This window comes from Dendrobium catenatum, unplaced genomic scaffold (assembly GCF_001605985.2).
Source record: "Dendrobium catenatum unplaced genomic scaffold, ASM160598v2 fragScaff_scaffold_390, whole genome shotgun sequence".
NCBI classification, from domain to species: Eukaryota; Viridiplantae; Streptophyta; class Magnoliopsida; order Asparagales; family Orchidaceae; genus Dendrobium; species Dendrobium catenatum.
Window position 1 is genome coordinate 4,074,756 of NW_021318852.1, and position 14,573 is coordinate 4,089,328.

Consider the following 14,573-nt stretch of genomic DNA (forward strand, 5'->3'; position numbering starts at 1 on the left):
GTGTTAGTAGTTTTTAGACCCAAAAATAATAGTCAATGACGCATTGGCAGATCTAATATCTAAAAAATAGTTATATAATTCAATTAAAATGAAACATATTAGACAAATGTATGTCTTGAGAATTTTTATTAGTTCATTTAATTAACTGAATACATGACAAAATTGAGTTTTTTTTTTTAAAAAAAAAAATTTAAGTGTTAAATGCCATTTTCCTCTCTTATCACGTATGGACGACATTTGGCATTAAACCTTACGTATTCTATAATTGATTGACCAAGATCAGATAAAATATATTGATAAAAATTATAACATGAAATTAAGCCATTAAATTCATTTTAAAATTAATATAAATTATATATATATATATATATATCAAATAATTTTATCTACATTATATCATTATATCCTGAATTTTTATGCCAACAATTGATCGCTGGCAAGAGATTTGATGCCAAGCAACATAAGCAAGAATATTTAATTTTATAAAGTTGCTTTCTAACATAAAATTTTTAATTTTTGTACTGTAAACTACTTCAAGACACAATAAGAAAGCGATATCAAACAAAACCGCAATAGCATAGGCACGAGTTTCTTGACAAATAAATCAAAGACAGTCATATAAGGAGAATCCTACGATAGCTTACATACTATATACAAAAATCATCCCAATAGGTAGACAAACATTTCTCCATTAAAAAAAAAAAAAAAAAAACTGATGGAGCAAAATTGTATTCATCCAACTCAAGTTCATATTTTACCCACCCAAAGGAAAAATTATTATATGCAGACAACGCACATAGTTCTATGTGTAGATTATAGAAATTAATAGTTGTGTACTCTCATTGCATTAAGTACACATCTATGAACTTACTGTATACTCCAACCTAATGACATATATGGGCATAGAGCAGTAAAAAAAAAATTTTTTTTTTTTTGGGACATTTAAGACAAACTCACACACACAACGCATACACAGACTCGAACCAACGAACTCTTAATTGAAAGCCTAAACTCTCAACCAATAGATCAAGCAGAGCTGCGTACAGTAAAAAAACTTTGTACTTCAAAAAAATTAGAGTACACAGCTAAGTACTCTCATACTCCGCACATAGAACTAAGTAACCTATTAATCAGAATCATCATCAAATGAGTCAGGCAGAATACTATCTAACGCAGCACAGCAGAAAGTATCTTTGTCCTTCAACAGTAGACGACTTCCATCTGCATTCCATTTTAGCTCATAGACCACAAAATGTGGCAGTGGAATATTAACACAGTACGCTCCTGAAGGACTCCACATGTACAGATGGGCACTGCCAGTGCACAGAACAAGGCGGGGGCAATTTGGATCCCAGGCAGCAGCGCGTATTGGCTCTTTCTGGATTATGACTGCAGCAAGCTCAAGATGGCGAATATCCCATATCCAAAGAACATTAGGCATGCTATCATTGCGGCTGAAGAGATACTGGCTGTCATTGCTCCATGATAATAGACCTGACAGATTTTTCATATGGAATATTTAGATTAAATTTACAGAGTCGTGAAGTTGATGAGAATGATGTAAACCTGATTTCATCACATGAAAAAAATAAAAAATAAAAAATTAAAAAGAAAAAAGAAAAACTATGTAAAGTTGTGGAGTTTAATTTTTATCCTACCAAGAATACACACGACTGACCACGCAAACCTTATCACAAGTCGACTTTTATAGCATGGTCCGGAAGAATTATTCTGTGCGCACGCCGGAAGGCGTCCGGAGACTAATCAGAATGCGCCACGTCACTTTTTTGCTCGGTACCGGTGCTCGATACTGCTCCGTACCGTGTGACGTAGCGCATTCTGGTTAGTCTCCGGACCGTCCAAAGGTCTAAAAGAGGGCATCTTCTTATTTTTTTTAATATAAAAAGAGGGCATCTTCTTATGCTTGTCTAAGAGGAATTAGGATTATACTTCTCTACAATAAAATTATAGTGAAATCTAAAGACAGTCATCAATTGAGTGTAGCGATATAAAATTTTGATGTTTTTGAGCATTGATCTCTCTTTTTTTTTTCTTTTTTTTTTTGTTTACTATTTCCTAAAATCTAACTCATATCATGCTCTAACAGAAGTTAAATTTTGATAAATACCAATAACTCATAGGCACAATGCTAGTTTGCCAACAAATTCACCTATTATCTAAAGGCATAACATCCATACGAGATGGAAGATTAACTATTGGAAAACGATTGTAATCATCTTGAGCATTAGGAAGATTAACACTGGCAAAAGCCCAGCTTTAAGATCTGCCGATTTTTACTATCAAACAAATATAAAATACAACGAGGCGTTTATAACAGGTTCAAATGCAAACAAAATTCGAATATGAGAAACCAACCGATGCCTTGTTTTGGATTAGGCTTGTCTATTGCTGGCTTTTGGTATGGTAAACTAATGGGAAGACACATTAATTTGTACTTAACTCCAGAGCTCCCCTCAGCAGCGTTTTCTGAAAGTGGCAACCAGAAGATTGGTTAGAAGATATCCAAGGAGAAAAATTGCATCAACATACACATAAAAAACAGGATAAAAATATGGCAATATACGTGTTTTTTTACCAATAACTTAAAAACTACTGCGAAAACAATACTAACTGTATTTTCCCACACCATGACTTCGTTTAGCTCGGCGTTTTTTCATAAATTTGCACTTTGCCGTCTTATTCTGCTATATGAAAATTCGTACACGTTCTCAAAGAGATGGGCGCGCTACTCAACAAGTGCTTTCTCCATTCTCTATAATTGTAATGCGATAAGTGTCTGGATGCATGGGTTTTAGCATTACGTAATGTTTCCTTAAGATCAAAATTTTTATTCGGCATATTTTTGAAAAGAAACGCAGAAGCATTGAATCAACAAACAAAATCCTAGTCATATAAATCACATCCATCAAACCTTTCCAAAATATCTCTCTCCATCCATGAGTTTTTTTCTCATACATCCACGACACCCACCATCATAAAATCACATCATAAATCAAATCAAAATTCAAAATAACATATAGAAAGTTACATGATAAAAAAGTAGTTTGGTATATTGTTTCACTAAATGGACTACTTGCGTGAGTGCGGTTCTAGGAGAACTGTGGGCTATATTGTGTCTGTGTAGGTGATGTGCATTGCAGGAGCTAGTGGACTCCTGCGCATCAAATAGAATCCTAGCTATGCTTTGGGATTGTATGGAAAGCCCTGATGGAGCATGACCAACAAAAGGACACAACTTCGTTGGATGTGGAATATAATTCCCTCAACAATTTTAACAACCAAGTTAAAACTTACTACATGTGTTTATTACTAGTATTTTTCATGCATTACTAAAACTACAACTAACCTCTACCACTACAAGAAAGTTACCTTTTTGTGGCGGAAAAATCCACCGCAAAATAAGAAAAATCCGTCGCAAAATAAGATTTGCGGTGGAAAATAATGAGGCGAAAAAAGTGGCGTAGATTTTGCGGGGAAAAAAAATCTGACGCAAATATTTTTGGCAGATTTGCGACAGACTTGCACAGGAATTTCAACACAAAAAAAAAACAGAAATTATGGGCTTGCTGCCCGCTACCCACGCTTGCTCACTGTCCGAGCCTAACCGGTTGACCAATGCCCTCTCCTCTCCCACCTGACCGCGCCTAATCGACTGTCCGTTGCCCTCTCCCGCCTGACTGGACTGCCTGCACCATATCTCGCCTAACCGGCCTGCCCGGGATTCGAACCTGCTCCACTCGTAAACCAACTCCCTTCTCCCACTCAGTCATGGAGACGAAACGCAACAAAAAACTTTTTTATTTATATTATAATTTAGCTTACGGTGGATTTGCGGCGGTAATTTCCGCTGCAAATCCGTTGTAAAAAAATAGTCGAAAATTTTCGTTGCAAATCAGGCAAATCAGTCGCCATTTTCGACAAAAAAAAAACCACTGTAAAGTCTGCTGCAAACTACTGACTTTCCTGTAATTGTGTAAACGAGTACAATCAAGTCGAGTAGTTGCCTTATCGAGAGCTTAACTTGTCGGTCAGAAAGTCAGCTCGAACTCAAGCTAGTCCCACTGTAAATGAGCTCGAGCCGGCTCGCAAGTCTCGGCGGGATTTTTTTAATATTATAAATTATTTTAAATATTTAATTTTTATTTTAAACATTTAGTATTAATTTTAAATATTAAATATTAATTAATTTTTATATTATTAAATATTTATTATTATTATTTTATATATCGAGCTCAGCTCAAGCCGGCTCGACTCACTTACACCACTACTTTCCTGTAGTATATGACTACGAATAAATTATCTAACATCTATAAGCTTATTACTTATCATTTTTAAACATTATATAAGAAGATAGTTGAATATTGAAGATCCTCACCAATTCTTCTCCTTCATTTAGCCAACCAAGTGTAGAGGCGGAAGCTAGAGAGGTGGTTTTGAAGTGATTGGAAGAGGATAGTTATCTTGGTCAATATTATCCCAAGGGATTTCTTTATTGGGTGATCGACAATGAGCACTAAAGCTTAAGAAGTGATATTTGGAAGCTAGAGATCTTCATGAGAGGAAATCAATGACTATTGCGAGCCAGCAATAGATGAGGTGATTCGAAATAAAGAGCGACAAGCTTTCTTTCATCTTCGATGAGCATGGTTGGTGAAGAAATCGTGCTTCAATTTTGGAAGGGGGGTAAAAGAGAAAAAGAGGTAAAAACACTAATGAAATAAAATTAAAAAATAATTAGGTGAACAAATATTTCATATCCAAAATTTATCTCTAATCTAAAGGAAAAATCATCTCTCTACGATTATAGACAGGCAAACTTTTTGTTGAACCACAAATTTCTTCTCCTATCGCTAGTGTTCTTCCATGCAAATTATGATTCCCTCTGTCTCATTACTTCATTGCTCCCCCAAATGCACGCTTTTGAGCAATGAAGTGTACAAAGATGGTACGGTGAGGATCAACCATTTTTATGGTAAGGACTTCAGATATTTCAAGAAACAAAATGAAAGATTACTTGTGCTAAATAAATTATACCTATCTTTTTCTAAGTAGAAGCCTACTAGAATGAGCCAAGAAGATGGTGAATCAGGTGAAGGATCTTTGTTAGATGCTCTGGATATTGAGAGTAGACGAAGAAATGTTGATGAGGACATCAGAAGATCAATGATCTACGGTCACGATCTACTTTTGATTATTATTGTATTTGATGTATTTTGTTTTATGTTTTATGAGTCAAATAAAAGCAACATTGAATACTAGAAGTGTAGCAAAGCCGGCCTCATAAAAAGGGTTATGAAAGTTGCGAGTGATGATAACAACAACATCAAGCCATTGTCCCATTTTGTGGGGTCAGCTACATGAATCATTTTTCGCCATTGTGTCCGGTTAAAGTCAAATTCTCATTTAAATCTAATAAAGAAATATCATTCCTAATATTTTCTAATCAAGTCTTTTTAGGTCTACCTCTACCTTTCTTAGCATAAGTCGAATCTAATACCTCAACCTTCCTAACCAGGTCATCGGAAGGCCTCCGTTTAATGTAAGAAAAATAGGGGCAATTTTTAAATCAAACGAAGGTACATGCAAGTTGCGAGCAAAGATACCTATGATACATTGATCCATAGTGTGGATAGTCCTATGGAGTCCAAAATCTTGAACGCAAATGCACATTTTCATTATACTTCACATAAAGCGTTTATTTCTAATTATTCTGCAAGAGATTGTGGGAACAAATATATATTGTTGATGGTGAACTCTCGAACATTGAGAATTTGTGAAGCACAAGTCAATATTAATAATGGGCCAATGTAGAAATATTCGATTAGAAATCTAAATTTTTACAACTAGACTAGGCATTGAATTGATGGAAGAAAAGATTCCAAGTTTGAAGTTTTAACTGGGATTCAATTAAGGATTAAAGGTTGAGCAATTCAACACCAATTCGTGGAGGATCCCGATTTCCTTCAAACCAAATTTTTTAATCATACCAAACTAATTTGAGGACTAGTTTGAGTGGTTCAACTGCCTGGTCCAATTTAGTTTGCACAATATTGGTGGTGAAAACAAGGATATCACCATGTACACAAGATCAAATAATAGAAAAAAGCAGCAAATTTTAAATCTGATTATCGATGAATATAGAGGAGGAGCGATGAGGAATAAAGTTTCAATTAACTTGAAGCTTTTGAATCATAGATAAAAATTATATGAAAAACAATATTTTAGGGTTAAAAAGTAGAAAGTTAATAAGGCAAGCATGACATATTATCATTTGTAGACTAAGGTACAACAAACTATCAATCAAACCCTTCGGACGACCAAGATTTGAGGCGTGCACCTCTTATTTATTGCGTAGAGGCGTATCTTGATGTACACCTTAGTCAATGTACACCACATCAAGGCCTCCTTGAGGTATAATCTCACCCATAATTTTCTCAAAAAGTGCAGAGGCGCACTGTTGACCACGTTTTTATCTTGATTTTTTTCTCGAGCAAGTTCGATCGAGTTGATCGAGCCTCGTCGAGCTCGATTCAATTCGAATCGACGTCAATTTGAGTTTGTTTTTTATTGAATTAATTTGGGTAGAGTCAAGTCGAACTCGAATTGACCCGAATTGAGTTTGATACTTTGATTTGAACTTGATTTTAGCCAAATTGGTTCAGTCTAATCCCAATTGAGGCTTAATTGACTTTATGAGCGATTTGAATCCACGCCTAAATCAAGAAGTCAGGTTCGACGATCCTGATTTCACCAGGACCTGGAACCTGCTGTCGCCAGAGCTTCCTAGTCGCTTGAGCTGCTTATTTTGGAGCGGATGCAGGCATCGTGTGAAAAACGACATAGAGCAGTTGCTTGTTTAGTGTATAGAAGCGAGGGGTGACCTCTCCTTCCCATGGAGTTTTCTCTCGAGAAGCCCAACCGAAGTCCAGAAGACCCTCCCCCCCTTGCTCGCTCTCTGCGGTTGGCACCCTAGAGGCGGAACTCCCTCTCCTCTTTCTTGTGCGATGGACAGGACCAGAAGCCCTCGCTCTCCCTCCGTCTCCCTTTGGTTCGCACAACACTAGGAAGCCGCAAGCATCTTCCCCTCTTCTTCCTTCGGTTTGCAAACCCCAGCCAGGCCGACGACCTCTCTCCTGTTCGACTCCGCCTTCAGGACCAAGCCCCGATCTCCCCTCTCCGAACTCAAGGCCGAACACCCCGCCCCCTTTCGGTCGCCTCCTCTCCTTTCTTTTCCGGACCCGACACCTACTCGCTCTCGGTCTCCCCCCTCCTCCTCGACCTACCATTACATCATTTACTCTCAAGCACACACTATTCCATATTAAGCTTAAATTCACTAGAGCTCACACAAGCCAGTTTCAACTTAATGGGCTAAAACCCTAATTTAATCAGATGAAAGCTCCATCAAGCAGCTAGATTGTTCAAGAAATGTGAGGAACATCCCAGAAATTCAAGATAGGAATTTCTTCTTCAAGCATTATAGCATTTCCTAGTAAACCACAAGCAAATAGCAACAAAAACCTTCACCCATTAACATATCAAAAACTTCACCTAAATATAACAACAAAAAGAGAAAAGTTTTGCTTAAGCATTTATTCATTAAAGAGTCAAAATGATTTCTTTGTCTATCACACATTTGAAGAAAATTATTTAAGGAGTATCTAGAAAAGAACTGACCATGATAGTTGCCTTGTAAATTTTTGGGGAAATCTTTGCTCAAAGATAATTCAGACATATCAAGTTGCCAAGGTTCATCCACTTCCTGCAGGGTAAAGAGAAAAATAAGAAGTATCTATCTTGCTTAGGAAGCCAATTTGTAATATAGGCTCTTTACCTTGAAAATAGCAGCATCGCATGGCCCACGAATAGTGGGTATATGTGTGAATTCAGCAAAAAATTTCCATGTCAAATGATTCAATAACCTTAGGGTCTGATCGTAACTACCCACTGCAAGAAACTGTCCACATGTGGACCAAGTTACAGTTTTCACACCTAAACCACTTTCATATGCTTGATACTTGAACAAGCATCTGCCATCTGGAGAATAAATGAGAACCTGTACCATACACAATACTCCATTATTTGTATTTCAGATAAGAAATTGGAAGTTATGTTCAACATATTATAAAATCTCAAGTATCCATGACACTAGCAGAATTGTTATCAAAAAAGGTAGAAATATGGTTTTATACTTTTACATGAAAGTTATAATGGGATCCTGAAATTATCTTAATCAGGAAAAAGATGCAAATGTAGGAAATACTACCACATGATGGTGATTCCAATCATTCTGTACAATTAGCCTGCCTATAATATCCTCCTTTACTGATGGTGTTAGGAAAATATAACAAGTACAATGGCGTTGTGGGCGTTACAAGCAAACAACTACATTAGGATGCATGATAAACATATAGCACTTAACATGTAGTACTCCATGGCAGTAACTTGATGATGCTGTTGTCTATGAAGAACAGAATAAAGCTCAACTCATCACTAATTTGAGATAGAAAGAGTAACCTGGAATTAAGACACTACGACCAAGGTCTCTTGCCTATTCATGTAATAGAGCTTGTACAACATACCTTTTCCTTTGGTTGTGGTGAGTCAAACCATGAGCAGATAGGCCAGTTTTCTCAACCAAGACTGGAATTCCATCCGTGATCAGTTCAATACTTTAATATATTGAAGTCTTAATTGAGTTCAAATTCAATTGATTTGATTTAAACTGCTCAGGAGGATTGAACTCCAACACTAGTCACTTTAGTTTCAGAAATTGAGGACCAAAGCAAAGGCTTAAAACTGAATGACTTTAAAGAACCACTTAAAGACAATTAAGCAATAACACTAATCACTTTAGTTTCAGAAATTGAGAATCAAAACTAGATTTAAACAAGTGAAATTAAACTAGTCAGATCTGATAGTTACTTTCCGTTAGTTGTTAGGGTTGCCAAGGTTAAACCCAAAAAAATTCAAAACCTTTAACTCTATGGTTGACCTCTATAATTAAAGTTTATCTTCAACTCCCTCTCTAGTCTCATCAACAAGAAGAATATCATCAGCAAAAAGCACAAACTAGGGTACAACCTCTTGCAAAGGTCTAATAAAAACATTCATGACTGAGCAAAAAGATATGGGCTTAAGGCTAATCCTATAAGTAATTCAACTGAAATAGAAAAATAATTAGTCAAACCACCTTGTGTCTGAACGCAAGTAACAACTCCTACAAACATATCCTTAATGACTTGAATATAAGCATTATTAACCCCTTTCTTTCCTAGAACTCCCCATAGCACTTATCTAGGAACTTTATCATATGCTTTCTCTAAACCAATAAATATCATATGTATACCCTCCTTATTCTCTCTATACATCTCCATCAAACCTCTCAATAAATATATAGCTTCCATAGTAGACCTACCCGGCATGAATCCAAATTGATTTTGAGAAACATTAGTATCATGCAACAATAAATGGTCTTACCATGCAACAAAAACACAATAAATGGTCTTACCATGCAACAAAAACACAATAAATGGTTGAATAAAATTATTCTTAAGATTTGTAATTCCCTCTACTTATGGGATTCAATTCCTTAATCAAGTGAGAGATTTGAGAAGTTCCAAGAAAGGTTATATCATTGTAAAAGTTTGAGTGTGCTTTTTTATTTAATTCTTTCACTTTTTTTGCTTTTTTCGTCGAAGTTTAGTAACTTTAGTTATTATTTTATAAGAGTGGTTGTGTTTAATCAAATTGGATGCAATCTGGTTTCTAATAACTGCATGAATTTCAAAACCTTTGCGTGGCTTTCTTGATAAGTTCTACACATTATTTTCTAGTAGAAGGCTACTTGATTTTTCAATTGAATTGATCTTCATCAAAGTTAGGGAATAGTAGTTTAAGATTAATAATGTGTGCCCTATGAATTATATTTATACATGATTGTTGCGTGAAATTTTCAAATCTCACATTAGATTTATTATAGAAATTCTAGAACATAAGATATCCTGCATCACATACTATTTTATAACCCAAGATTTAAGTAACAATAACTTCTGTATGCATATATGAATTAGAATGTTTGTTGGAGCCCATGGCTACAAGAGTATGATAAGGATTATAAGGCATTTAGAGAATCAAGCACAAATTAAGTGAAATATTTACCCAAAGAATATATCAAAACAATGAAGCGTGCATGCTTCTCAAGGAGAGGTCATATCCTACATCCTACAATAAGGATACTGATGTAGGAGTTCCTGCAAGAAGGTAAAACAGAGGAAGCAAGCAAAAATAAACATTAAACTGAAGTTCTGTATTGATTATATTCCAAGATACCAGTGCAGCTACAGGTTTTAGATCTATATACTATCCCTTTTCCTCTATACTTTAAAAGGACTAAATGGCAAAAAGGTAAAATGAGTATTATGTAACTAACTATAGCACTAGGATAGTGGAGCACAATCACTTTAACAGAAATAAGTGATTAGTATAGGTAAAATGCTCCTCCAGACTTCCCTAAGTAAGAATGCTCCGCATCAAATACTCCACAAAAGCAATATTAAATTCCTTGAATCATATTTGATTGCATTTAAAATTCATCCCCTAATGTATAAAATGTTTCTATCTTATTTAAAATTCTAAAAAGATATTATCATGTTCTAAAATAAAGACATTAGATTTGAAAGTATATATTGGAGTTAAGCTATTGAAACCAAAGTATATCTACCATTGCAGAATTACATAGCCACCAGCCTTAGCCTTTAATTATAAAATTAGAATTAAGATATCACACTTCAAGATTATTCCAAGCAATTAGTTAAGCTCTTTCTGTATGCCTAAATATAATTATTCATGGTGCTTATAGTCCTACAGAAAAGACAGAGAACAGATGTGTGGTTTTTTTATTCTACATCTAACATTTCACCTTATAATCAAGTAGTGAATCCCATGTTACAAGGGCACTATCATCTGGAGACCATTCAACGCCAGCCAAGTCTATCGTGTCAACTGCAAAAGTGCCCATGATTTCCCATGAATGACAAGAAAGCAAATTTATGTAGTCTTTACAGTCTCGTCTGGTGCAAATAGCAGCAAATTTTCCATCTTTGGTAAAAGAAACACCCTTTGAAGTATGTTTTGGCCACTGCACATGAACGCATGCAGTATTCACAAGCGACCAGACAGTCAGCCGTAGTTGGAACTCAGATGTTGTTAGAATGTGGCGGCTATCAGGGCTCCATCTTGCATAAGCAATTCCTGCCGGGCCTTCATCTATTTTACATGTCCATTCTGGTTGGGTTAGTGACCAAGCTTGAACCATTGGCCTCTTGTAAAGAACACAAAGGATGTACTCCGAGTCGGAGGCCCATTCTATATGGCTTATTTTGTCAACACAAGAGTACAGTTGTACAACCTACATATAAGATATATGTGAGCCAACATAACAATGATTTTCATCAAAAGCAATATGATCAAGGGAAATTTACATACATATCACTTTATACCATTTTATTTACATATCTAACACCCAAAACTTTAATATTGCATATATACCACCTTATATTATTTTAATATCAAATATACCACTAATATTTCAATCCTAACACTCATATATTTCATTTTTAACACTCATATTTGATATGAAAGTGAACTATGGGTGGTATGTATGTAATATTAAAGTTTTAGACGTTAGATATATAAATAGAATAGTATATAATGATATCTATATCAAATGCAAAATAACTAAATTTAACACTGAATTTAATTAAGTGAAATAAAGGGCAATTTATTCTCATCAGTACAACTCTACTGTGGTCATACTGAAATTTTTCCATGTTGTTGGGTTGGGGAAAGCTTTTATGCTAGAATTTATTCCTCAAATTTAAGTGCATCACTTTGTTGTCATACACACAGGAGACAAATTGGATAAAGCTGTGATGGACAAAAATTAAAAGAGATATGTGTATTCATATGAAGGACATAAAAATAAGGGAAGAATGAGTACAAATATTTTTTTGTTCCTGTGTACTATTAATCCATATAAGATTATAAAGTCCATTACAGGTGAAATGATTAACAAATAAATTAGACAAGAACATTTCAGGTGAACTGACTAATTAATAAGTCAAGTAAGAACCCTTCCTTGGTTTTACGCACCACGATCTTCCATTTCTTATGAAAGAGTTGGGAAGATCATCTTGATACTCTAAATCCCAAGAAATATTTGAAATAGAAGATTAAATAGCAAAGATGCACTTCTCTGAATTTTAATAACAAATCATGACCTAAGCTCGTTCATAACACCTTAATTCCCAGTTAGGTGCAAATTCTGATCGAACAGTTGCACTTAGGCATCCGAGGAACCAAATTGGTTAAGCATCATCTCATTTGACTCTGATGCTATGATTTGCCTGTGATATTCATACAGTTCTTGATTCTTATCGTGTGCCGGCAAAACACGCTCAAAGACATTATGCAGATCATTAAGCCTATTCAATTTCAAAAGCCAAATAACAAAGGAAAGAATTTTGCGCAGGAATAATATTCTGGGAATTTTATTTCCCGAATATGGCGCCCGATGATTAGAAAATGAGCATTTTGGCATCGGGTTTTGAGAGAAAATGAGATGTTCATGATTGTGACGAACTCAAGCATTTTGGTATCCAGCTCATGAAAGATCCCAATAGAGCTAATTAAAAACTTTAACAATTTGGGGTGAAAAACCTTGAGTGAAACGAGGTCTCGTATCACCAGGCGGTAATCTACGGCGACAGCGAGGTAGTGGGAGTCGGGCGAGAAACAGCAGGGCCCCGTCTGCTTGTAGGAATCGGTGAAATCCATGGGTGACCCGTGGAATACTACCGCATCTCAAACAATCGATGATCCAACAGAGTAAAACCCTACCTCTATGCAGTATTCTACATGAGCTGACACGAGTGGAACTGTGGGAAGTCGAACCACTCAGAATGCAGACCTAGAACAATGCATGATGCCTTTCCCGAGCTCTTAAGAAACGATCAAAATCAATCTCAGACATCCTAGCGGTAGATCCTGATGTTTTTTTCCTTAAATTTAAAAAATGCCTGTGGGGGTTTTGAGGTGAGAGCATAAGGAACAGCTCGAGGCCCTCAAATATAAAAGAAATGTATATATTTCACTTAGAATTGATAGACCATTTTAATCGATCATAAAAATAAGAACAATTTTTTTAATATTTTAATTTATGTTTTTTGCGTGACATTTAATACTTTAATTCAAACCGAGTCTTTTACATCACAACAAATAATTAAGTTTTTTTAATTATTTTTAAGCTTATAATCTAAAAAATAAAAGATTACATAATTTTAAATGAAACCAAGCATGGTTAACGCTTAAGATATTGTTGAACTAATAAAATAATCTTTAAATAATTTTAAATTTTGACTTTTTTAAAAAAAATATAATTATTACACTGATGAAATCGTTTTATTTTTATGTGACTTCTAAAAATAAAAAAAATATGGCGTACTATAAAATTATAATATTTCATATAAATAAAGCTATTTTACATTTAAATACCATTTCATATAAGTTTATAAAACTATTTATTTAATAACTAGATGAGAATATAAGGATGAAATATATGTGATTTAAAAAATATATGTTATTAAAAAAATAAAACGTAATATTTTACTTGGACAGCTTTTAAAAAGGAACAACAACAACATGAAACATTTATCCCACTACGTGGGGTCAGATTCATGAATATTTTTTCTCCATTGTGTCCTATTAAAAGTGAAATTCTCATTTAAATCTAATAAAGAAAGGTCATTCCTAATATTTTCTAACCAAATCTTTTTAGATCTACCTCTACCTTTTTTAACATAAGTTAAATCTAATACATCTACTTTCCTAACTAAGTCATCGAAAGGGCATTATTTTATGTAACCAAATCATCTAAGGCGACTCTCTCTAATCCTATCTTCTATTGGAGCTACTCCAACCTTTTCACATATATGTTCATTTTGTATCCTATCTCTAAGGGTAAAACCACTCATTCACCTGAGCATCCTCATCTCTGCCACACTTAACTTAGTTGCTTTTAAAAGGAACATAATATAAAATTTTATTAGATAAGAAATTTAGTTGAGATAATATTTAAAACGAACAAAACTTTAAAGGGTGTTTTACATACATACCACTTAATACTATTCTATTTACATATTTAACACCTAAAATTTTAATATTACATAAATACCACCCATAGTTCATTTTCATACAAAATATGAGTGGTAGAAATGAAATATATGAGTGGTAGGAAAGAAATATAAGTGTTATATTTGATATTAAAATAATATAGGGTGATATGGATGTAATATTAAAATTTTAGATGTTAGATATGTAAATAGTATGTTATAAAGTGGTATGTATGTAAATTTCCCAACTTTAAAATATTTTTTTCTCAAGAAATGCAAAAATATTTTTCTTTTTTTATCATTTTCTTGACGAAACGCAAAAAATTTTTGAGTTTTATAAGAAAATACAAAATAATTTTACATTTAAAAAAAATAATAAAA

The 14,573-nt window shown here is 34.4% G+C and overlaps 1 protein-coding gene across 2 annotated transcripts; it reads right to left on the reverse strand.

Annotated features, from left to right (window-relative positions):
• Nucleotides 1–1,041: 1,041 nt before the first annotated feature.
• LOC110107811 (WD repeat-containing protein WRAP73) lies at nucleotides 1,042–13,151 on the reverse strand. Of its 2 annotated transcripts, none has more exons than XM_028694008.1 (6): nucleotides 12,922–13,151; nucleotides 10,943–11,431; nucleotides 7,856–8,077; nucleotides 7,699–7,783; nucleotides 2,377–2,487; nucleotides 1,042–1,494 (listed from the first exon to the last, which is right to left on the reverse strand). In XM_028694008.1, the coding sequence occupies exons 2-6, from the start codon at nucleotides 11,336–11,338 to the stop codon at nucleotides 1,127–1,129; spliced, it is 1,182 nt and encodes a 393-aa protein (XP_028549841.1). In that variant the 5' UTR covers nucleotides 11,339–11,431; nucleotides 12,922–13,151; the 3' UTR covers nucleotides 1,042–1,126. The 2 variants fall into 2 exon arrangements, with proteins under 2 accessions (XP_028549841.1, XP_020693868.2); XM_020838209.2 differs by having other exon boundaries at nucleotides 12,742–13,150.
• Nucleotides 13,152–14,573: the final 1,422 nt, after the last annotated feature.

What these genes read in the sequence shown, in the direction of transcription:
- LOC110107811 (XM_020838209.2), bottom strand. Translation starts at nt 12,858, where the DNA reads ATGGATTTCACCGATTCCTACAAGCAGACGGGGCCCTGCTGTTTCTCG. An exon ending in ATTCACTACTTGATTATAAG is followed by an intron (nt 8,078 to 10,942) that starts GTGAAATGTTAG and finishes TGTATGGTACAG; the next exon opens with GTTCTCATTTATTCTCCAGA. An exon ending in TTTACAAGGCAACTATCATG is followed by an intron (nt 2,488 to 7,698) that starts GTCAGTTCTTTT and finishes TGCCACTTTCAG; the next exon opens with AAAACGCTGCTGAGGGGAGC.